This window comes from Dipodomys merriami, unplaced genomic scaffold (assembly GCF_024711535.1).
Source record: "Dipodomys merriami isolate MVZ:Mamm:240054 unplaced genomic scaffold, mDipMer1.0.p SCAF_19, whole genome shotgun sequence".
NCBI lineage: Eukaryota > Metazoa > Chordata > Mammalia > Rodentia > Heteromyidae > Dipodomys > Dipodomys merriami.
Window position 1 is genome coordinate 20,262,626 of NW_027203270.1, and position 24,702 is coordinate 20,287,327.

The window sequence follows — 24,702 nt, forward strand, 5'->3', positions numbered from 1 at the left end:
AGGTAAAAGGGGAGTGGGAATGAGAAGGTTGAGGGGTTGAGTTTTCTCAACTTGTTCTCAACCAGGAAGGACCCCTACATTCCACCTTCCAACAGACCTATACCCCAATACCCTACGGATTTCTTACACTGTCTCCTGAGGCCCACCACTAGCAGGAGCAGTCACAGCTGAAACCTCTCAGTCTCTCACCCTTATTCACTGAAGGACTGTGACCGAGAGGTATCCATGGTAGTACTGACCACCTCTGCCTCTGCTGAAAAACTACTTTTGCAGGAGCCAGGTAAGCCCTCTGGGAAGGAAGAGTTCTCTCTACTTTGGGTAGGCCTCCCCCCCCCCCATTGCAAGGCTATGGGATAGAAACAGATGAGTTCTAGAGGTCTCTGCAATTCTCAGATCTTCACTGGAAGATGTACAGACTCCCATTTACCGTGAGGATTCTTTACTTCTTTCTGCTGATGTTCTGTGGGAATAAATCTGTTTGAGAAGAAAACACAATCATGATTATCTACCAATATTACTACTTTCAACTGTTCCTTCCTTCATTTATGTCTTCTTTGCCCCCCAGGACGTATCTTTTTTGACTCCAAGAATTCTATCCTACTAATAGATACTGTTCTCTTCCACAGTATCTAGGTGAGGGTCTTGTCTGAAGCTAGAAAGTAACACATAGTATTCAGTATTTTAGATACTATCCAACAGGAAGTTCTCGATGGTATCTCCTAATACAGTAAAGCAATCACAATCTTTACTGTAGTAAAGTCCAAAAGAACTCTATTGTTATCAAATCAAAGACAAGATTACTGTCTTTATTACAATTTTTACTATGATGAGACACACCCATTGAAGATCTCCCAACCAATGTAATAAAGGCATAAATGGAGCATAAATGTTGGAAAGGAAAGATATAAACTATTTCTATTTGTATATGAAATGATGGGTAACCAAAAGGCCTAAGAGAGCCAGGCATCATATCTCACACCTGTAATCCTAGCTACTCAGCAGGCTGGGATCTGAGGATCAAAGTTTGAAGCCAGTCTAGGTAGGAAAGTACATGAGGTTCTGTCCCCCAATCAACCAGAAGAAAGCCAGATGTAGAAAAAAAAAAAAAAAACAAAGCCCAAGACAATCAACAGGTAGTATTGGACTAGTAACATGAAAGTTCACTGAAGTGGGTAGAAATAACATATGGAAATTAGCACACAAACAAGACCTTTCCTATGTACCCATATGAGTTAGAGGTGAAGGAAAGATCCAATTTATAATAGCAATAAGGTGCACAAAGCACCTTAGTATAAAATGTAATATGTAAAAAAACATAAATAATATGGAAAACTTCCATGACATAGAACCTCTAAAGTCACTGGGTGCTCACACCTATAATCACACCTATAATCTTATCTACTCCAGTGGCTGAGTACTGAGGATCTCAGTTCAAAGCCTGCTGGGGCAGGAAGGTCAGTAACACTCTTATCTCCAGTTAACTACCAGAAAACCCAAAGTGAATCTGTGGATCGTACTGGTAGAGTACTAACCTTGAGCGAAAAAAGAGTTCAGAGACAGCATCCAGACCCTGAGTTCAAGCCCCACTACTGACAAAAAAAAAAAAAGTAAATACCTAGGATGAAGCATAGTACCATGCCTTTAACGAAAACTATTTGTGAAGCCAGTCACTGGTGGCTCAAGCCTATAATAATTAATATATTCAGAAGGCCAGCCTGGGCAGAAAAGTCCCTGAGACTCTTATCACCAGTTAACCCCACCATATTGTTTCAAAATCATGTACTTAAAAGTAAAAACAAAAACAACTCCCAAATTTTTTGGAAGAGAAGGTATGAAAAAAGAGCTATGAAATGTATAGAAAACAAGATCTAGAGGGGAAGGTTGATTACCTTTTACCATTACATAGGTTGAAAAGTTGTTAAAGGAAGCATTATGAAGTTACTAGGACTAACAGTTATTAATTAACAGCTGGTACTGTTACTGTGCAGGATAGACAGTTGGATCAATATAGTATTTTAGATTAATGAAGAATGAATTAATGATTTATTAAGAATTGTGTATGATAATTTGATGTTCAGTTAGAGTAAAAAAGAATTCTCTCTCTTTTTTTTTTTTTTTTTTTTGCCGGTCATGGGGCCTGAACTCTGGGCCTAGGCGCTGTCCCTCAGCTCTTCAGCTCAAGGCTAGAGCTCTACCACTGGAGCCACAGCGCCACTTCTGGCTTTTTCTGTTTATGTGGTGCTGAGGAATTGAACCCAGGACCTCATGCTTGCCAGGCATGCACTCTACCGCTGAGCTACCTTCCCAGCCCTAAAAAAGAATTCTCTACCACAGCCATTCTAAAACATGAACAAATTCCAGATGGATTAAAGCTATAAATAACAAGACAAGCTTAGCAAAGCATTAGAGTCCATTTTTATTCCATGAGATAAGAAAGACCTGTCTATCAAGAGCACATACCATAAATAGGCAAGGGTGGGGGGGATCTGGCACAGGTTGTGTTGGAAGCTAGAAAAATGTACATGCTCTTCCAAGTCCTGGCCCCCTCCACCAGATTGCTCTTTTTTTTTTTTTTTTTTTTTTTTGGGGGGTCTGGTCGTGGGGCCTGAACTCTGGGCCTGGGCGCTGTCCCTCAGCTCTTCAGCTCAAGGCTAGCGCTCTACCACTTGAGTCACAGCGCCACTTCCGGCTTTTTTTCTTTTTTCTTATGTGGTGCTGAGGAATCGAGCCCAGGGCCTCATGCATGCAAGGCAAGTGCTCTACCACTGAGCCACCTTCCCAGCCCTCTTTTTTTTTTTTTTTTTTTAGTGTGACAAAACTCTCTTTTAAATTAACTATGTTAGTCTTTAGCATCAAAAGTGATCGTTTACATCGTGTTTTGATGTTTGAAATATATCCTGGTATTATTTTGTGTAAGGACACAAACAGAACAGAGCTAATAAGGACTGCAGGCTTTATTGTCAACAGAATTAGTTTCTGTCCTTGGTTTTTTTTCCCTGGGACAATAGTTGATCTCCATTTGTAGAAGAGGATGGATGAGATCTTCCTCCTAGGTCTTTTGTAAGGGTTAGGTAAGATGATTTATGGGAACTTTTTGTCCTTCACTTAGGATCCATAGTGTTGTGGACCTCAGGGACAAGTGGCCAAGGTAGGAAAGGTTTTTGTTTAAGGGATTAGGCATAGAAAGCTCTCTTCTATTACAAGATTATAAAAAAAAATATTGTTTTCATATTCTCCTCCTAGTTTTTTTGTTTTTTTTTTTTTTGCCGGTCATGGGGCTTGAACTCTTGGGCGCTGTCCCTGAGGCTTCAGCTCAAGGCCAGTGCTCTACCGCTTGCACCACAGCGCCATTTCCCATTTTCTAGTGGTTTATTGGAGATAAGAGTCTCATGGACTTTCCTGCCCAGACTGGCTTTGAACCGCAATCCTCAGATCTTAGCCTCCTGAGTAGCTAGGATAACATGCGTGAGCCACCAGAATGCGACTTCTCATAGTTTTAGGACATCTTTGTTTTATCGTTTTTTTCATTTTTCATTTACTAAAATAGGTAAGAGGTCAAAAATCTTAGTCTAAAAGTGTAGTTCAGGAGTTGAGCACATGGTTAGCTGGCATAACATTCACACAGCACCACTTAACACAAACATCATTTCTTCTTTGACTATCAACTACAAAAGAAACATTGCACATTCCCTGTTCTCACAGAGCTTATCTAAGTAAGCAGAGGAAATAAGTAAAAATAATGAAAATGTTACACTGTACATACAAAGTAAAGGCAGTATGAGAGTATATAGAAATTTCTAGACAATTAGCCACTAGGAGATGCAGATGGCCTGCCTGTTGAAAGATCAGTGATCAATTACTAATGGATTTTGCCCACTGATCCTGTGTTGGTTCCCAATTAAGAGGTGTCAAATTCAAATGTTACTATACTAACAAAACAAATCATTTCTTCCTGTAGTAGCAGTCTTAGCTTGTTACCACAGGATGAGCTGATAATTCTGGGATCTATTTGGAAAACACTGTGCACTATCAAAGAATTACCATCTGGAGAGTGGGAAAATGGCTTTGGTTTACAGATTGGGTTCTGGATCTATTACAAAAACAAGGTATATTCTGGAAAAGTGCATGAATGCTGGTACTTACCTCAATGAGACAGAAAGTAATAATCAAAATCATTACTACGACAGTCACAGATATTGCCAAGATGATTTTGTTGTTATAGCCATATCCCGGAATTTCCTGTGTTAGCTTAAAAAAAAAACAGAAGACAAAAGGATCCTTTGGTTAAATAACAGAGATTTTGAGAAATAACACTATTTAAAACCCCATTCTCCCAGGAGAGAAGCTTGCAATTTCTTAGAGGATGTGTTAAATTTAATGTATCCTATGTGACTTACTAATTTGTAGTTTCTCTATACTTCTAGTGTGTTTTAGGTCTACTCCACTCTATAAAGAAGAGTGGAGAACACTGTCCTGGTTACATGACTTTGGAATGGTCTAAGGCCGGGGTCTTCCTCCTTCAAGGTATATATGTAAAGGATGGGGAAAGCAGAGCTTGCAGTTCTATAGTTGTCCTCACCTCACTTGGCTCCTTCTGTTCACCTTGAACTTCAGTGGCCTCATTGATGTAGTTATCTGTTTTCCATTGGTCCGTATCCCACTCAGATCTTGACACCTTGACTTCTTGCTGTTCACTGAGAAGCTTCATCAGCAGGCCTGTTCTGGAGATGAGCTTGGAACAGGGTATCTGTACTTCAGTTGCAGAGCAGTCCATTTTCAAGGTCCGGATGAGATGGGACAGGAGCCTCCTCACATCGTTATCGGGAACAAGAGGCATCAGCTGCTGGTTTAACTGCATTTCAAAGTGATCAGAAAAGGATGGAGAATGGGAATGGGTGATTGAGACCTTGAGAGTTGAGTCTGTTCCAGACTTGAGATATTCCCATTGTGTTTCCTTGTTTTGTTTTATAGATGGAATTATATTCACTGCAGTCACAGTGGATCCTGGAGCAGCAAGATTTTCCCGGATTGTGTTTGTCGGGAGCCTTCCTTCTGGCACAGGGATGTTTTGTGTAGGGGTACTTCCTACCCCAGCATTTGTTACAGTGTGGTGTTTTGCAGGAGTGCTGTCTCCAGAAGGCTTTGAACGAGCATTGAATTCTAGAAAAGGGTTCTCCCTCGAAATCGGCTGTGCCCATGATGAAAAGTCCCCTCCTGAAGGGGAATTTATGAGGTTCCTTACTGCAGAAAATGGAGGCCTGTTTGCAGGCACTGGTCTAAAGAGTGAAATTTTCTTTCTGAACTTTTGACTCATTTTGGCCCTGGGTATTCTGTGGGCCACGGGAGCTTGGTATGTTTTCTGGGAATAGATGACTGGATTAGAAGCCTCCATGCTTTTTACTCTAGAATTTGCTTCTTCTAAAATAAACATGCTATCGGCTAAGTCTTTGTCTTTATTTCCAACCTCACGTAGGGGTTTTACAATGGTGGATAAAGAGGCCCTTCCCCCTGAGTCTTGTTTCTGGAAAGAAGAGGCTACTGCCTTAAGTTTCTTTATGAATGAGGGCTCTGTGGGCAAGGAGCTTTCCACCATTTTCTTGGGATCCTGAGCCCCATGAAGTGGCCCCAGCTCCCTTGTTGGAGGTCTTCTAAACCTTCTTTTTTTACCAGCACTCTCCACAAGATTATGGGCACTCTGTCTCATCCAGGAGCTCTGTTTATTCCCTTCCTTGAAGTGTCTTTTCTGTTTGCCTTTTGGCCCCTCGAGGATTCTATTAAGGCTTGGCAGTCTTTCTTCTTCATTCTCCATTTGTTCCCAGATGCCTTCCTCTGGTTCAACACTTGGCATTTTTTTGGGAAAGATTTGCCGTTTAATTTTAGGCCATAAAAGTTGAGGTTGCATGAATACTGATGCTTTCTCTTTCTTTTTAACATTGTTATATTTTCTCTGCCTTTCTGTACCTATCAGATTTTCTACCCTATGAATATCATTTAATGTAGGTTTGGAAATGGAGGAGTCTGATGCCTGTATAATTGGGGGAATCTCTGTATTGGCTTTTAAATAATTTATGAAGGTATCTCCATTTTGTACATTGGAGAAAAGCAGTTTAATGAGTGGTAATTCTGTAGATTGTATATTTCCTACATTTCCCTGTGTGAAATAGGCCAATATGTATCTTAGTGCAGTAAAAAGATCACTCCCATCAGTAATTTCAGGCTGTTCATTCATGAGTCCTGAGTGGGTAATGTCATTTTTGTCGGAATATTCTCTTTCTGGTTCAATAGTGAGTTCGGTGCTGGTATTCTTCTTCCGGGATTTTAACACCTTCATGAATGTTCCTTCTGGGTTCCCAATGGATTCTTCTTCAACTGCCAGAAAGGAAAAGACTGCTTTGATAGGGGAAGGCTGATAGCTTCTTAGCACTCTCCCACCTCACAATGCCAGGAAATACATTAGGGGTCAGCAAAGATTTGAGTGTCAATAGAGGGGAAAAATAAGCCCTAACTCAAGCCTATGAAATGGCAACAGTAAACAGAAAAAAGACAAGCCTGAACAAAGTAGTCACCTACTTAGAACATCTGAGTACATAATTTTGTGTGAAATACAGGAACTCTATTAGAGAAGAACATCCCCAATGCCTAGTACTCAATAACAGCCCAAGGCTGGAAAACAAATATTCATTCTGAGTATCTTCTCTGCAGAAGAGCCATGCCTCTCCACATTCACATGCCCCGTATTATCTTGTCCTGTTATAACTTCAGAAGGAGCACAGGCGACTTCTCTCCACCTCTTGACTGTGCTGTTTTCTTCCTACCACACCAGAAACCATGACAAAGGATGGTCCTCAGGATAGCAAGGTCAGAGGCTAACCCAGAGGTCCATCTCCTTTTTAATAATAGGTCCTCAACTGGACTTCTTCTTTCCCACCTACCTTCCCAGTACCTTCACTTGAACTCTGATTCTATATGTCCTGCTTCCCTAACTGTAGGCTCTACAATTTGGACATAGGGTTGGGGTATGTTAAGCAATTTTCAGTTATCCTTGTTGTATGTTAATGCACAATGGGTATGAAATCAATAGAGTAATAGCAATTCTGCATATAAATGACTTGATGTTCTAAAATGTGCAAAAGAAAAACTTAAGTTTTGGTTGTGCATGACTGGGATTTGAATTCATGGCTTTGTGCTTGCTAGTTTGGGAGTCATTCAGCCATGCAAGTCCCACACCTGGTCCTTTTTGCTTTAGTTACTGTTTGGTTAGGGTTTTCTGTTTTTATTTGCTCCAGCTGGCCTTTAACATCAGTTCTCCAGTTTATAGCTTCCCTCTTAGGATCAGGGACATATGCCACCACAGTTGTTTTATGGATTGGGATGAGGTCTTGGCTAAATGTTTTCCCAGGCTTACTTGGAGCTATGATCTCCCTTATCTGTCCCTTCTGAGTAGCTGTGGTTATTGGCATAAATCACAGCATGGAGCTGAAAAAGCTACTTTTCACTTCAAACTCTCCAGTGCTACTTGGGAAGCATCCAGAGCATCAGAGAACATGAACATTTAGTGTGTCATCCTGTGGCTAGGAGAATTAAAGTACTTTTGTTGGTAGTGAGGTCACAGGAGGAGGTTAGATAGTGGGAAAAGAGGAACTTTGGCCTCTGGTAAGTCCAGATTCCAGGGTTCAAGACTTGGGCATGAGGCTATAGTACCTGATTCTCTGATCTAATTTCCTTCAGCTAAAAAAGATGAAAAAATCCTTGCTTGCCCATCACTGATAGAGAAGGAAATAATGATACGAATGAAAAATTGTTTTGCAAACTAAGCAACCTGGTAGCACAGTGTTATTACATGTTTATTTGTTTTTTTGCCCTCCATCACCAGTGGAAACGTGTATGCAAGTTACTGCATTTCACACATCAGTCATGTTTTGGAAGTCACAAAGTTAAATCTAGTAATGTACAGGGAAAAATGCTTCCAGACACCGGGATATTCTGTGGATAGGGAAGCCTGAGATTGAAACATGTTCAGAGTTGGACAGTCTAGACCTGGAAGAGGCCTTTGATTGGTTATGAAAGCTAGGTAACAACTGGAAGGTAGAAAATTGGAAATTCACAGGCTCCAAATAAGACAACATCACTTCTACTGTTTTAGAAAACAAAGCTAAACCTAGCTGCACTTGTCACAAAGACGAAAATACTTGAGACTTAAAGAATCTTACAGTCTACTTTGCACCATCTGAATAAAATTATTATTGGAAGGCAGAGTACCAAGCAGAGACCACAGTACATGCAAAGTGGCCCTTGATAATCTCTTTTCTTCTTCCATTCCCTTCTCTTGGTTCTTAGGCATATGGGCAATTAAATTATTGAATTATACAGTAACTCCTTCAAACAGGAGTTTCATGAAAGAAACAATTCAGAAATGTAGAGAGATTAGTTCTAGATAAATGAATAAAAAGAAAGCAATTATTAATTTACAAATCATCACCAGGGAAAAGTAAAAAATGAAAACAATATGCATCGGGTGAACAGACTCACGGCAGTGTGTGTTATTTGTCAGCAAGTCACTGTCACAATATAGCTTGACTGTCTTGCAGATAACCTCAATATTGTTTTTAAATTGGCAGAGGCAGCTGGCCATATTTTGAGGCAAGACCCTATAAATTGAAGCATCAAGCATTAAGTTAATGGAGAAGAAGTTACTGAGTGGTAGAAGAGCCAATGAAAGGCCAATAATTCTATTGATTCTGTTTTGGTTTGAGCTTTCCTTCTTCGTTTTTGTTTTTGTTTTTTTTTTTTTTTGCTCATTTTATTTTATTTTATTTTTTGTTTTTTTGGTTAATTAAAAAATTTTATATTTACCTTTTTATATTATTATAAAAGTGATGTTACGAAAATAGGGAAGAATGAAAAAGGAATAGGCTGGACTCAGTCGCCCATGGCCAAGGACTGTTTATTGTCAGTGATGGTCACAGACCTTCTCGTGGGATTGGAGGTTGTGTGAGTGGGTGAATTGACATCAAGTTTGTATGGGACCTGAGCAAGGATTCAGAGGTTAATGAAAAATCCATTAGGACTAGGGAGCTGGGTGCTTTTCAGGTGGGCCCACAATGGAATATTTACAGCTGAGCTTAGGTAGATTGCCCTCCCTGCACACCAAGCATGTCTGTGCTTACCAGGGGTTTTGCCTGGTATTTGATTGCACCTGGGACAATAGGGTTGAGGTCAATCTTTCATATTCCATCTTTAGATACATAAAATGATTGGGCCATGAGGGGAGAGGCAAGTCCTTACATACGTTAGAAATGAGTACATTCTTATTGGGCAGCATCTACCCTTCCCTTACTCTCAGTTTTTCCCTCCTGCCTCTACCCACCAGTGGTATATAGTTCATTTCCAACGTAATGGCTAATGTGTACTGCTGGTGTGTTTGCTCACCCAATAACTCTTTTCCGTTGTACAGAAAAGAGCTATTGAGCAACATGGCCTGGACAGTTAAAGAGGAACCCTTTGGTAAACTACTGCCCTTTAATATTTGAAAACAAACAAGGAGGAAGACTGCGGGAGCCAATAGAAGGTTAATCATAGGAGTGATGTGGTCTGACTCAAATTTAGGTAATAGATCAGAACTGAGAATCCTAGATTTGTAGTTTATCTCAGAAGCATCTCCTATGAATTCAAAGGCCTCTGGGTGGTGAGTGCACAGGTAGGAACAAGACTTCTAAGAAGAGTTTGCGAAGCTCCCCACCTCAGAATTCCCTGCCTCCATTTTTTCTTACTTTCTTTTCTTTCTTTTTCCTTCCTTCCTCCCTTTCTTTCTTTTCTTTCTTACTCTTTTTCTTTCTCCCCCTCTCTATTTCTCTCTCTCTCTCTCTCTGTCTCTCTCTTTCTTTTTCTTTCCTTTTTTGCCTTGGTCATGGGGCTTGAACTCTGAGCTTGGGAGCTGTCCCACTGCTCTACCACTTTGAGGCATAATGCCATTTCTGCTTTTCTGGTGGTTATTGGAGATAAGAGTCTTGAAGACTTTCCTGTGTGGGCTGGCTTTGAACCGAGATCTTCAGATGTCATCCTCCTGAGAAGGTAGAATTACAGGCATGAGCCCTGGTGCCCAGCCTCTGCCTCACTTTCTATTCTAAGTGGTAAATATTAGAAATTATACAAGGTGTCAAAACAGCTTAAATCCTCTATATTATGTGGTTAGGAAAGAAAGGAGCATATTGGCCAGAGACAATCCGAGCATATAGAAGACTAGAAAGGCAGGAGGCTGGTGGCTCATGCCTAAAATCCAAGCTACTTAAGAGGCTGAGACCTCAGCATCAAGATTCGAAGCCAGCCTGGACAGGAAAGTCTATTAGACTTTTATCTCTAACTATACACTAAAAAAAAAGGTAGAATTAGAGCTGTAGCTCAAGCTACAGCTGGAGCACCAAACTTGACCAAAAGTTAAAAAAAAGCTCATGGACTGTGCCCTCTCCAGTGAGATAAAGACCCAGGATGGACCCATATACATGCCAACACACACACACACACACAAACACACACATGCGCACACACACACACACACACACACACACACACACACACACAAGAATAAAGAAGGCTAGGCATGCAGCTCAATAATAGAGTGCTTGCCTGCTACATTTGAGAGACTAGGTTTGGTTCTGGCAGTACAGGTACAAACAATTGATAATACGCCAGGAGAGAGTCACTGAAGTGCAGATATGGTTAAAAAAGAATTGTACTCTTGACTGATTGCTGGTTCATGTAACTGTACCCCTTTGTATATCAATTCTACAATAACAAAAAACTGGGAAAAATAAAATAATAATAAGGTACAAAAGATGTGAAGAATCCATTATTCCACTGTGATATTTAAATATTTAAAATGATAGGGTGTTCTCCTGTAATGTAGTAATGAAAAATGGTCAATGAGGAGGCATGATAGAATTAGAAAATTAGCTGGGCACCAGTAGTTTACCCCTATAATCCTAGCTACTCTGAAGGCTGAGACCTGAGAATCATGGTTGGAAGCCATGCTGGGCAGGAAAGTTCATGAGACTCTTATCTCCAGTTAAGTAGCAAAACACTGGGAGCTGTGGATCAAGTGGTAGAGCTAGCACACTAGTTGTGAGTACAAAAGCTCAGGCCCTGTGTTCAAGCCCTAGGACTGGCATGAAAAAAAGTCATTTTGTCCCTGCCAACAATAATCATGACAGGAAAGTATTAGATAAGAGTCTTTTGCTCCCCATATCTTGGGGACACTGATGCTCCATCTTGTGGGTCGCCTTCTTGCTTGGGATCAGTTAGATTACATTAGTTATGTTCAAACAGCCTGCAGCCAGGCTTGGAAATGGAGAAACCATCAGATATCAGTGTGTTCTGTGATCCCTTGCCAGTGTCCACCAGGCTGGCAGCCACCACACATAGCCATAGAGAAGGAAGAATTGGCCTTTCGCCCAGGACGAGCAACTTCATTGCTAAAGGGCCATTTCAGAAAATATATGCCCTGGCTTCTGCTGGTAGAAAGTCTTGATTGCTGAGCCATCACTTTACACAGATTACTGGCAAACAAATCACAAAGGAGGGCCTGAAAGTTAAGGATTTGAGAAGGCTGGGATACCCAGTCTGGGTCCAGGTCACAGACTACTCTCAGAGGTGGACAGAAGAGGAAGAGTTTGAGCTCAGGATTTAGCAGTTGGCAGCAACTTCATTCTCCAAGGCCATTTCTGAAAACAAAGGATCTAGTGTCCTCTGATAAATAGCTCAGACTATACAGTATCAGTTTGTATTGATGCCTAGAGCAAATAGCCTATCTGACAAGGTAGTTTTGGGGAGTGAGCCAAAGGAACTCAGAGATTAGAGAATACAGTAGTCTGTCTTTTGGCATTTCTGGGTCACTTGGTTGTACAGTTTTGGCAGAGGAAAATGGAAATAGGAGGATCAGGGGGAGACATGGAGCAATTACAGTCGCATCCACTGCCAGTGGGACAATGTAAGGGTTTTGTGATGTGACAGAACCCAAGCCCAAAAGGCTACACATTCTATGCTTTCATTTATAGGATGGTCTAGAAAAGGTAGACCTGTAGGGCCAGAAGTAAGATTGGATGTTTCCAGGGGTAGGAGGAGGAGGAGGACTGGATTGATTGCAAAGGGCCTGTTCCCTTTTGTGGTTGATGGGAATGCGGTAGTGGTTACAGCTATGCAAACTCATCAAACTGTATACTTAAAAAAGTGTAAAGTTAATTGCATGAAAGTGTCTCCGCAATAAACCTAGCCTCAGAAAGCAATAAAACAAACCTGAAAAAGTGATACAAATGTACAAACAGTTAACTCACAGTTTTTCCAAGGAAAGGGTCAACATGAGGACATTCTCAACTGTCGTAAGTTGCACCTGTGTTGTTCCCATATCTCTGAAGGAGAAAGCCAGACATTCATGATAAACCCCAGCTCAAAGATCGTGTGCTTACAGATCAGATGCCCCACTACACTACAGATAAGTTATGGTACCTGTATACAATGGAATATCACGCAGCCATTAGAAAGAACAAAATAAGGGCATTCATGGGGAAAGGGATGGAAGTAGAACAATCATGCTCAGCTAAGATTGGCGAGTCTCCCTGATACGTGATATTAAATTCAAAACACAATGAGAGATGACAAGAAACAAAGGACCTCTTCTTAATGTGTGGCATCATTTTTACATGACTCTTGTGTTCTTGACCCCACATATGATACATACGTACATGTGTACGTCTGAGGGAAGCTAGGAGGGAACACAATCAGAGGGAAATGGGTGAAAAAAATACAGCAGAAGGGCTCCCCCATCAGCTGCACTGGGCATTGATGAAAGTGAACTAAGCAACTCAGGGCAGAGATGGGGGGAGGGAATGAGAGAAAAAGGGGAACAGCTTACACTAAGCAAGAGCAAAGAAATGTACATATCAACCTGATTTGGAATGGAATGGTTGTATTGTCAACGTTTGTAGAGTTCCTAAGCTTTATAGACCGGGATAATGACAATTTGCCTTCCGAAGGTTAAAATGTGTTTGTGACTATCCCACAATACTGTGAAATTTAGGTAATCACTTAATCTGAATAAAGAAATAAAAAAAGATACTGTGTTCTAGTAAAGATCCCTCACGGTTTACAAAGTACTATGGTTGTGGCACATATTTTGTTTCATTGTGAATTAAAACATGAACATACTGGAAATTGTTCATTTCAGTGATGCTATTGCTTTTGTTTGGGAAGTTTTAAATGTGCCATTATTTTGACTGTTTTAGAGTTACATTTTCTTCTGATCAGAATTTTTATTAAGATGTTGAAGCTTTTGTTTTATTGAAGCTAGTGTGTCATAACATATTGTGCATCATCATTACATTTATTCTGTAGAACTATAGTGAATGTGTAGACTTATGTTTACTGCGAAGGAAACAATTATTTATAAAATAATATTAGAAGCGGCATTAGCTACCTGTTGCACACACTTAATACTGACAGAAATCCATGTTACATTTTCCACACTGAAGTTTGTTTTTAAAGAATCACCCTCATTGTTGAAAAGTAAATGTACTTACTTAGGGTGTGAATATTAGTGTTCTAATAAGCATGTGATTATATTGAGGTGGTGGTAGCAGGAAGCTAAACTTGATTTCATTGGGAACCTTAGGTTTTTGTAAATTTATTGGGAAAATAGTTTTTCCTATATTGCTGAAGTTTCTTTTTGGTAAACAGTATCTTTCTAGAAGAAAAGCATGCAGGAGAACTTGAGGTGTATATATATTTCCTCACTGACCAGCAGTGTATTGGTGCATACTGTGGATCTTTGCAGTGAGCAGTATGGACACTGTTCAGTTTTCAATCGGAGGTCAAATATTTTCAAGGGAAAACAGATCCTTCAAGAGCACGAGTCAGCTCAAGAGTTTGTCACTGAAAATAATTGACAGTGTTCTTTCTCATTGAAAAGACTCTAAGATATTCTTTCTTACATCATCAAATTAGGATGTTGCTGTGTTTTAGGATCAATATCTCTTTTTCTTACCACTATTTTAGCATTCTCAAAATACATTCACTATCCCTTTATTTTTTTTAATAAAACAATGCACCATTTATTCCTCTTTGCCTTCTGGGAAAAGTGATGTTGTTACAAGTTCATTCTCTGTTCTGTCCTTCATATATACTTTCTTAGTTATTTCTTTTCCCATGGGCATTTCACTTAATTCCCTATTAACTAAAATTATGACTCTTAAGCTGATTGCTTGTGGCCCATGCCCATAATCAGGCTTACTCAGGAGGCTGAGATCTGAAAATCAGGGTTGGAAGCCAGCCTGGGCAGGAAATTTTGTGAGACTATTACCTTCATTAAAGTACAAAATAATGCTAAGATAATGCTAATGCTAATAATAATAATAATAATAATAATAATAATAATAATAATAATAATAATATAAAATCTAGAATTGGAGCTGTGGGTTATATTGTAGACTGCTATCCTTGAGCAAAAGTACCTCAGGGACAGCATCTAGGCCCTGAGTTCAAGCCCTAGAATCAGCACCAGAAAAGATTTTTTAAAAATGACTTTCTTAGGCTTACTGAAAACTATTAAAGCTTTGTAAAAACTAATCAAGAATAACAGAAATGATCTCAAGACTGGTAAGATCATTGAAATACTTACAGATATTTTAATGCAGGCAATTTATAAAGATAGGAATCTTCAACAGATGTTAGAGGATTACGATTGAGAACTCTGAAAAATGCAATGGAATTGAAATTATCAACACTTGATATATATTAGTCTCCATGAAAAGTTTCTATTCATTTCTTTGATTTGAAACTTGTAGATGAAAAACAATCACTGTCTTTAAGTCATACTTACAATCCATAAGGTAGACATCCTTTGGACACTGCCTAGAATTCTAGAAAAGAGTTTGGAGAAGAGAAAGGGTATAGGTCTAGAAAAGGCTTTGGATAGCAGAGATTAAGCCAGGACTCTAGTACAAACCCAAACACAGCCAGAAGCATGCACACTTCTGCGTACCTACTGTTATCAATAGAAAAGCAATGCTACTGAACTGGGAGAAAGCAATAGGATGTTTCAGGGACAGCAGTTGAGTTGCCCTCAAAATGTAGCATGACAGAAACTCTCAATCATGGGGTAAATAATTCAATATGGATAAGGCCTGCTTTTTTCTCTTTTTTCTTCTCCTATTGTCTCTTAGTGCTCATGACCAGTTAGCATGGGAAAGTGCTTTACCTTAATAAGGTATAGGATTTCTACTTTGTAAAGTCCAATAGCTTCTAAACTCATGGAGCCAGGACTGTGAGAATCAATGAAGTGATTAAAAGGACAAGTGTGTGTGTGTGTGTGTGTGTCTGTGTGTGTGTGTGTCTGTGTGTGTGTGTCTGTGTCTGTGTCTGTGTGTCTGTGTGTTTCTCCTTGGGTTTAAATTCAGGGCCTGGGATCTGCTTGAGATCTTTTGCTCCACCACTTTCAACCATAGTTCCACTTCCAGTTTTCTGGTAGTTAACTGGAAGTGAGGGTCTCATGTCTCATGGACTTTTTTGTCCTGGCTGGCTTTGAACTGCAATCCTTAGGTCTCAGCCTCTTGAATAGATAAGGTTACAAGATATGTGCTATTAGCTTCTGGCTAAAAGGACATTTTCAAATAAGTCATTTTAAGCAGATACTGGTTCCTTACACCTGTAGTCCTAGCTACTCAGGCTGCTATATGAGGATGGAGATTCAGAGCCAGCACAGGCAACCAAATCTTAGCTTCCAGCCACATCTCAATCCTCCACCAACACAAAATACCTTCTAGGAACCTGAATTTCCTGATCCACAAGCAGCCTTTCACAGAGACAAGTTTAGAGGAGAATTTCACCTTGAGTCATAATTTCCTTTGGAACATTGAACCCCACAGTCCTTTTCTTTTTGAGGTAGAGTTTTGACTTGTAGCCCAGAGTGGCCTTGGACTATAGGTCCCCTGCCCACACCTCTTGAGTGCTGGATTACAGCTGTATGTCACCACATCTGGCAAACAGCATAACATTTTTGAACTGACAGGAAATAAAAACCCATGTGTCTTGGTGGAGGTAGTCAGGAAAGAAAATTTATAGAATCAGTTCTAGGGCAATGTATTTTCTTTTTGAATGTATAGCTTTTTCTATACCTCAGAGGTTCCTATTGCCCAAGGTAATTAACAACCTCAGAGGTACATACTTGAAAAGTAACATTCTGCCTGACTGAGAGAAGTGCCATTGTCACCATTAGAAGAAACTGATACTGATAAGTCATCCACCCTTTTACTTGCTGGAGGACTTGGTGATCAGTGTTGCTCTTTGCAGCTCTGCCTCGCTGACATGTGGGCAGTCAGGCAGTCACTCTGCAGTAAAGAAGCAATGAATGTTAACCTCACATTGATCAGAGCAGTCATTGGCTCCCATGACAGAGCTCATTTCAAGGTTACTTGTGTGATGTCTTCTATTTTCCAGGCCATACATCAGAACTAAGGAAACAGAACCTGGCGCTGTGTGACTAGTCGTATGAGTCACCTAGCCTTGTGAACCTTATTTCTTTCCCTGATTTGAAAAACAACAACAACAACAACAAATGATATCACTTTTGAGTGTGATATCTACCCAGAACATTCCAAGTCAGCATATAGTAAAGACATTTGCCCTATGTTTTTTTTTTTTTTTTGGTCAGTTGTGGGCCTGAACTCTGGGTCTGGGCCCTGTCCCTCAGGTCTTCAGCTCAAGGCTAGTGCTCTACCACTTGAGCCACAGCACCACTTCCGGTTTTTTCTGTGTATGTGGTGCTGAGGAATTGAACCCAGGGCCTCATGCATGCAAGGCAAGCACTCTACCACTGAGCCACCTTCCCAGCCCGACATTTGCACTATTCACAATAGCCAAGTCATGGAAACAGCCCAGATGCCCTTCAACAGATGAGCAGATCAAGAAAATGTGGTACCAATACACAATGGAATTTTACACATCCATTAGAAAGAAATAAGATTGTGTCCTTGCAGGGAAATGGATGAACCTAAATAAAAATTGTGTTAAGTGAAGCAAGCCAGGCTCAGAGAGACAAAGCACACAAGTTTTCTCTCATATGTGGAAGCTAAATCAAAAATACAACTAGGCATGATAACATGTACAGGGCTGAATGCATTTACACACAAAGACTGGCATAAATCCTCTGAGCAACCAAAGTACTGTTCATCACAAATAGTAAGCGTGAAATGGAAACAAGTTTTCATTTTTGAGGGGAGAGGGTACAGGAATGGATGGAGCAAAAGCAGTCAGTGTATTCCATGTGCTCAATATTAAAGTAAACCATGTAACTTGTGGTAGGGGATTGGAGCAGGAAAATGGGGGAGAATGAAGGAAGGCGTAACATTGTCAGGAAGCAGTGTCCTCATAACCTGACATGGAACTGCAACCCCTTAGTATAACTACATAACAACAACAATAAAAATACTTTAAAAAAGAAAAAATGCATAAAGACATATATTGGAGAGTTCACATAGTCATTATACCCAGCTTAGTATTATGGATATTAGGTTTTGAACACCTAAATAAGTTTTTATTTAACATGCTTATCATCTATACCACTTACATGTGGTGTAAAAACGGCAACCCATGCCATGCCTGGAATGTTCCGAAGCTCAGTTCTGTGATTAAATTGCAACCAAGGTTTCTAAAAACAAAGAAACAACAAAAACCATAAGCCAAAAAAAAAGGGAAAAGAAGGCATTTTTCCAGAACTTTCTTGTGATTCTAATTTACATATAATGAAACAATTCTGTTCCTTGCCTGCGCTCTCAAGAAATCTTCTTGTGGGCTATACTGGCTCGTGATTTCTGCTTTCATATTTACACATGCAGTGTCAAGTGACCCTCATTGATAGAGAACAGGATTTTGTATGTCCACTCATTTTGGGCTGCACAGTTCTTTGCTGTGGAGCCTTGTCCTGTCCATTGTAGGATACAAGCAGGACATCAGCATCCCTCTAGACATGTCTGCCCACTACATGCACATGGCATATCCACAGTTGCTGAATGTCTTCTGGGTACAGGCCATTGGCTGAGAATAACTGCTTTGTAAAGAGTCTGTCTGACTTATAATGACTCATCTTTGCTAGTTTAAAATAATTTCATATATATATGTAAATTTTTGCTAGTAAAATTTAATTTTATTTCAAAATGAGCTGATATGTGAGATAAAGCAGTGTTTTTCTTCTTTTTTGTTGTTTCGTTATTTTTGCGAGTCTTATGGCTTGAAGTCAGGGCCTGAGCACTGTCCCTGAGCTTCTTTTTGCTCAAGACTAGCACTCTACCACATGAGCCACTGTGTCACTTCTGCTTTTTCTGCTTATGTGGTACTGAGGACTGAAACCTGTGGGTTGATGAATGCTAGGCAAGCACTCTAGCACTGAGCCACATTCCCAGTCCGAGATATTGAAACTCTATTTGCAACTTACACGACCTTCAGAAAAGGTAATGATTCAAATGTGCGTCTTTCAATTGACTGTATTTTATTGCAGGACAAATCTCTAGAAAAAGAAAGGAAAATATACTCAGACTCTATTAGATATCTAATGAGTATGATTAAATGTAGACTTTAGGATAGATAATATTGAACACAAGAATTATTTCTAAATGATAAACCTTTGTGTTTTAACTTCCTTAATCAAGTAAGTCTCAGCACACCTAACAGATTTTGACTTATTCTCATGATCATCATCAATGAAATGTAATTTACTGATACTGATGTATGTAATCTTTCAAGAGAGCAGAACAACGAATAGGTTTTATTTTGTATTCTCATAAAATTAACGTCAAGGCTTAATGTAAGATTCTATTATATATATAATATATGTGACATATAGTTAGATTACACAATATGTAGGATAGTCATTGCATATCTGTTATATGTATAGCCTATAAGGGTGTACTAGGGCTTGAACTCAGGCGTTGCACTGTTGCTAGGCTTTTTTACTCAGAAACTGGTGCCCTATCACTTGAACCGTAGGTCCACATTCAGCTGTTTGCTGGCAGTACACCTTTTCTGCACTTCTGCTGCACTGTTGCTTGACCTTTTGAGCCTATGAGTTCTTAGAGAGTAGATCCCAGCCTTATTCATCTTTGTGTGCTCCAATCTAGACGCAGCCAATTTACCTCCTTTTTTATTGGTGAATGATGATGATATACACAGTAGTGGGATATAAATAGCTTGCAATGCGTTTCATGGTAGGAGAATCAAAGGGATGATTTCATGGAGAGTTTTCTTATTTGTTTCCTTCCAATCATGTTTAGAGGTTTGAGAGCCCAGCTGGCAGAAAGGCCACAAAAAGTCAGTATAAAACTAGTTATCAGGGCTGGGAAGGTGGCTCAGTGGTAGAGCGCTTTCCTTGCATGCATGAGGCCCTCGGTTCGATTCCTCAGTTCCATTCCTCAGCACCACATTAAAAAAAAGAAAAAAGCTGGAAGTGACGCTGTGGCTCAAGTGGTGAGCACTAGCCTTGAGGTGAAGAGCTTAAGGACAGTAACCAAGCCCAGAGTTCAGGCCCCCGACCGGACCCCCCCCCCAAAAAAAAAAACCCAAAACAAAACAAACCCAACAAACTAGTCATTACGTGAGGGGAATGTGGCTTAGTGATAGAGTACTTTCCTAACATGCATGAAGGCCTGGGTTCCATTCCTCAGTGCCACATAACCAAGAAAAGCCACAAGTGGCACTGTGGGTCAAGTGGTAGAGTGTTAGCCTTGAGCAAAAGAAGCTCAGAAGAGACTGTGCCCAGGGACTGAGTTCAAGCCCCAGGAGTGGGGAAAAACAAACAAACAACAATGACCAAAACTAGTCATCACCTTAGAACCTAGAACCTAGAAGGGTTGATAATTGAAAGCCTTCTTTTGTGTTATGCCAATCACTTAAGAGTCTCTTTGGTTTTTAAAGAATTACTTGAAAATAGCTCATTATCATAGGAGGCTGATTAATGGAAACATTCATAAGCTTAAGGATGGATCTTTGGGCCTCATGGACAAAGCACAAAAATGGGGCAAAATGTGTGTGTGTGTGTGTGTGTGTGTGTGTGTGTGTGTGTGTGTGTGTGTGTGTGTGTGTGTGTGTGTGTGTGTGTGTGTGTGTGTGTGTTTTTGTTGTTTTGGGTACCAGTACTGAAGTTTGAACTTAGGCCTTGGATGCTGTCCTTTAGTTTCTTTGCTCAACGCTGTTGCTCTAACACTAGAGCTATAGTTTCCCTTTGGTTTGTGTCTTGGGAGGGGAGATGCGTGGATGCACCCATGCCTGTGCATTGGTGCTGGGGCTTGAATCCAGGACCTGACCGCTGTCCCTGAGATCCATTTTCTCAAGGCTGGTGCTCTACCACTTCAACCACTGTACCACTTTTAGTTCTGGTGGTTAATTAGAGATGAGAGTCTCCCAGACTTTCCTGCCCCAGCTGGCTTCAAATTGGAATCCTCAGATCTCAGCCTCCTGAGTAGGTAGCTAGGATTAGATGCATCAATCATCTGTGCCTGGCCAGGCTGTACATTTTTTTTTGCCAGTCCTGGGGCTTGAACTCAGAGCCTGGGCACTGAGTCTCCTCTGAGCTTCTTTTGCTCAAGGCTAGCACTCTACCACTTGAGCCACAGTGCCACTTCTAGCTTTTTCTGTTTATGTGGTACAGAGGAATTGATCCCAGGGCTGCATACATGATAGGCAAGCACTCTGCCACTCAGCCACATGACCAGACCCAGGTTGTGCATTTTTAAGGAAACGTTTTTATGAGTATGAGGAATTGCTAATGTCTACACTCCATTTTTCCCTATCTATATGTTATCTGTATACTCAATCTGATAATGAATAGGAAGTATTTATTGCTAGAGATGAGCCCAGATAGACACAGTAGTTCATAGCTGCAGAATTGATTGCTAGAAGAGATTTCAGTAATGAATCTGAATAATTTATACATAATTACAAACATTAAGGATGCTAACTTACAAATATTCAAGGGATAGGAGTCCTTCAAATGTATCCTTATGTAATTCAGTAAGGCGATTTTCGCTGAGAATTCTGGAAGATAAGAAAGTTATTGCTGGAACTAAATTCATCCAACATTGGGAAATATATTGAATAGAGAGATAAAGTATGGGAAAAGAAAGGCTGTCATTTTCTGTTGCCTAGAGTGTATGGTGGCACGACTTTTTTGAGGACAATTAACATTTCATGTGTACTATCACCGTGTTCATAATAACAATCCTATTCTAGACTATTCTGCTGAATGAGTTGTCTGTGTTCACAAAGAAGTATATATGAGGATGTTCGTTGTAGCCTGAATGCAACAAGCTAAATGGGAATGCTCTAAATAATATTAAGGGAAACATGAAATAAAGCACGAGGCATCTACATTATGGAATGTTTTGGAAAAGATTAAAGGAATAGGATAGTCCTCTATGTCTGTAACAGGAAAGTTCAAAGTATATATTATGAAATGGAAAAATCAAGTTGCAGTATATTACAGTTTATAGAAAATGAAAACCCAGTAAGAAAATGATACCACAGGGGCTGGGAAGATAGCTCAGTCGTAGAGTGCTTGTCTTGCATACGTAACACCCTGGGTTCAATTGGTCAGCAGTACATAAAGAGAAAAAGCAGGAAGTGGAGATGTGGCCCAAGTGGTAGAGTGCTAGCCTTGAGCTGATGAGCTGAGGGACAGCGCACAGGCCCAGAGTTCAAGCCCCATGACCAGCCAAAAAGAAAAAAAAAAGATAAAAAAGAAAATGTTACCCCAAATCTATTGTACTACATGGAAATATAGTAAATATATATGTAACTATAATAAAATAGTGCACAACTGCCTGGGAAAACATCTTTCTATTATACTCTTGTTTCAGGTATAGTTTTCATTCTGTTATTAACATCACTTGTACGCACGAAGAATGTAAGCATGCATCACTTATACAATAGACAATAATCTCCACTTGCCACATACTTAGTTCAAAGAGGGTCCATGAAACTGCATTTTGCATGATAGCTGTAAGGACTCATCATGCATGCAAGACAAACACTCTGCCACTTCACAGTACCCCAAGTACCCATAAAGTTTAATGTTCAAAATAATGTTAGAATTTCAGTCAGTAGAGGTCAATTAGGATATGGGGGGTGGGGAGTGCAATGGCTTTTTCTCAGAGGTACTTCCTTCAAGATTCTGGGCCAAGGTGGGTCCCAGAATAGTGTCATATTCATATTTGGAGAGAACATACTCACAGTTTCTCAGTCCAACGGTACGATGCCCATATATTTTCTTCAATATAAGAAATATTGTTTCCTTGGAAATTTCTATGGAGAAACAGTTTACATCCAGGAATAAGAAGGAAAAGATTAGAGTAAGAAAAACGCATTGCAACTTCATGAGGCAATCTAATGCAGGAAAAAACCCAGCGTTTTCTACTTTCTGAAGCTATGAACAAAAGTGGCTCCACTGTCACGAAAGAAGAGGCTCCTCAACAGAAGCTTTTAATTTGCTGTCTGCTCAAGCAATCTCGTGCATATGTAGTTCTAATTACTCTGGATGTAATTTTCCCAAGTCATGTGTGATGAAACTGACATCTAAATCAATAAGCAAATGGTGACAGAAAAAGGGACAAATGCATTGTGGGAAAACAGGAATAAAAACCTCTCTGTCAGGTAGTGTACCAAGGCTGTGCTTAAGTGTTGTTAAGAAGGATGAAGCCTTAGAAGGAAGCATATGTTGGAAATGTAAGGAATATTAGAAATTAGAGGAATTAGTATGGTGGTGAGGGAAGAGCTCAGAGTCATATTGCATACAGGGAAAAGCATGGTTCACTGAGACAAGAGTTAAGTTTTATTACCTCATCAGGAATAAAAGGCCAAAGACAGACATTGGAAAGGAGGATGTATGGGAAATGGTATGAGGTTTAATCTGATTGGAATAGAGCATATAAAATGGAGTGATAGAGAGTACAGGGAAGAACTGCATGCTTTTATACTTTTATTCTCTATACTTCTATAACTGGTGTGTCTGTGTGTGCGCGTACACATATGCATGCACGCGCTATGGGATGATCTGAGATTTTTGTGTGCACAAGGCTCTGCTACTATGCTTTGTCATCAGCCATTAGTTTTTGAGATAACACCTGGTAAAGTTCAGACTGGCATTGAATTCTAGGCTCTCTCCTCCCTCAAATGTGTGTTAAAGATGTGTACTGTAAAATTAGCTTCTGTGGGATTTTTTTTTTTTTTTGGAGAATAGAATGCACATATGAAAGCACATGTGGGCAGATGCTGGTGGCCCGTGCCTGTAATCCTAGCTATCCAGGCGGCTGATAACTGGGGTCACCATTCAGTGCCCCTCTGGGAAGGAAACTCTGTTAGACTCTATTTCATTTTTTTTGGAGGGGGGGTCCGGTCCTGGGGCCTGAACTCTGGGCCTGGGCACTGTCCCTCATCTTTTCAGCTCAAGGCTAGTGCTCTACCACTTGAGCCACAGCACTACTTCTGGCTTTTTTCTTTTTGCTTATGTGGTGCTGAGAAATCGAACCCAGGGCCTCATGCATGCAAGGCAAGCGCTCTACCACTGAGCCACCTTCCCAGCCCCTCATTTTTAATTTTTTTAAAAAATTTTTTGTTGGTTGTAGGGCTTGAACTTGGGGTCTGGACAGTATCCTTCAGCTCTTCAGCTCAAGGCAAGCGCTGTAACACTTGAGCTACAGCGCCACTTCGGCTCTTCCTATTTATTGAATCCAGGGCTTCATGCATGTGAGACAAGCACTTTACCACCAGTGAGCCACCTTCCCAACCCTCTGTGAGATTCTTGTCTCCAATTACCTACCAGAACACCAGAAGTAGCACTTTAGCTCAAAGTATTAGAGTCCACTTGAGCAAAAGCGCTCAGGGACAATTCCCAGGCCCTGAATTCAAGCCCCATTGTCCACCCAAAGAACAAAAAATAGAAACCAGAAAGTAAACAAATGTGGGTTGAAAAATAAAATATTTTGCTTCTGTTTGCCCGTGGCCTTAGGGCCTGGGCCCTGTCTCTGTGGTTTTCTTGCTTAAGGATGATATTCTATCACTTCTGGCTTGTTGGTATTTAATTTGAAATAAGAGCCTCACAAACTTTCCAAATAGGATTTGCTTTAAATCCCGGTCCTCAGATCTGAGCCTGTTCCCGTAGCTAAATTCCCGGTGTGAGCCACCATTGCTTGGCAAAAGCACATGTTTACTAGAAGCTACTGAGATACCTTAATCTGTCCTTAGTCTTTGCTATAACTCTCTTGCTCAGTTCATATATACTTTGTCTGGTAGCAGAGTAGAGAAGATTTAAGTCTGCTCATCTGTCTAGTAGACTTTTCCATTTAACTGCAAGCCTTCTGACTGCTTACCAATAAAAATGTTCCAAGCTGAACTCCTTTCTCACAAACTGGTTTTCCTTCCTGACTACTCTGTTTCTATCACTGTCAGGTTCATTGAGGACCAAAAGTGTGGAGTCCTGTTTGGTACACTCATGCCCACAGTCAGTGATTTCTCTGTTGTTCTTTTTAGAGAATTGTACTACCATTTTGTATTCCCATGGAACGTCTGTGACTCAGAATCTTCTTGGAAACAGACAAAGATCTTTGCAACCTCAAATAAAAGCTTGGCAAATGGATACAATAGGAAGATGAGAACAAGGAAGGTGAAGTGACA

At 40.3% G+C, this 24,702-nt stretch overlaps 2 protein-coding genes across 2 annotated transcripts in view; one reads left to right on the forward strand and one right to left on the reverse strand.

The window, feature by feature from the left end:
- LOC138830844 (large ribosomal subunit protein uL29-like) overlaps window positions 1-24,702 on the forward strand; it is a 79,516-nt gene that overhangs the window by 26,856 nt on the left and 27,958 nt on the right. The gene's annotated exons all lie outside the window — the stretch shown is intronic.
- The window catches only part of LOC138830495 (uncharacterized), a 39,944-nt gene that overhangs the window by 2,226 nt on the left and 13,016 nt on the right, over window positions 1-24,702 (reverse strand). The window contains exons 3-12 of the mRNA XM_070026880.1: window positions 22,264-22,335; window positions 20,998-21,069; window positions 18,476-18,547; window positions 17,612-17,692; window positions 14,666-14,737; window positions 12,327-12,401; window positions 8,530-8,648; window positions 4,580-6,369; window positions 4,144-4,248; window positions 428-474 (exon numbers count right to left, since the gene is read on the reverse strand). Of these exons, the coding sequence (XP_069882981.1) occupies window positions 428-474; window positions 4,144-4,248; window positions 4,580-6,369; window positions 8,530-8,648; window positions 12,327-12,401; window positions 14,666-14,737; window positions 17,612-17,692; window positions 18,476-18,547; window positions 20,998-21,069; window positions 22,264-22,335 (2,505 nt within the window). The remainder of the gene's footprint in view (window positions 1-427; window positions 475-4,143; window positions 4,249-4,579; window positions 6,370-8,529; window positions 8,649-12,326; window positions 12,402-14,665; window positions 14,738-17,611; window positions 17,693-18,475; window positions 18,548-20,997; window positions 21,070-22,263; window positions 22,336-24,702) is intronic.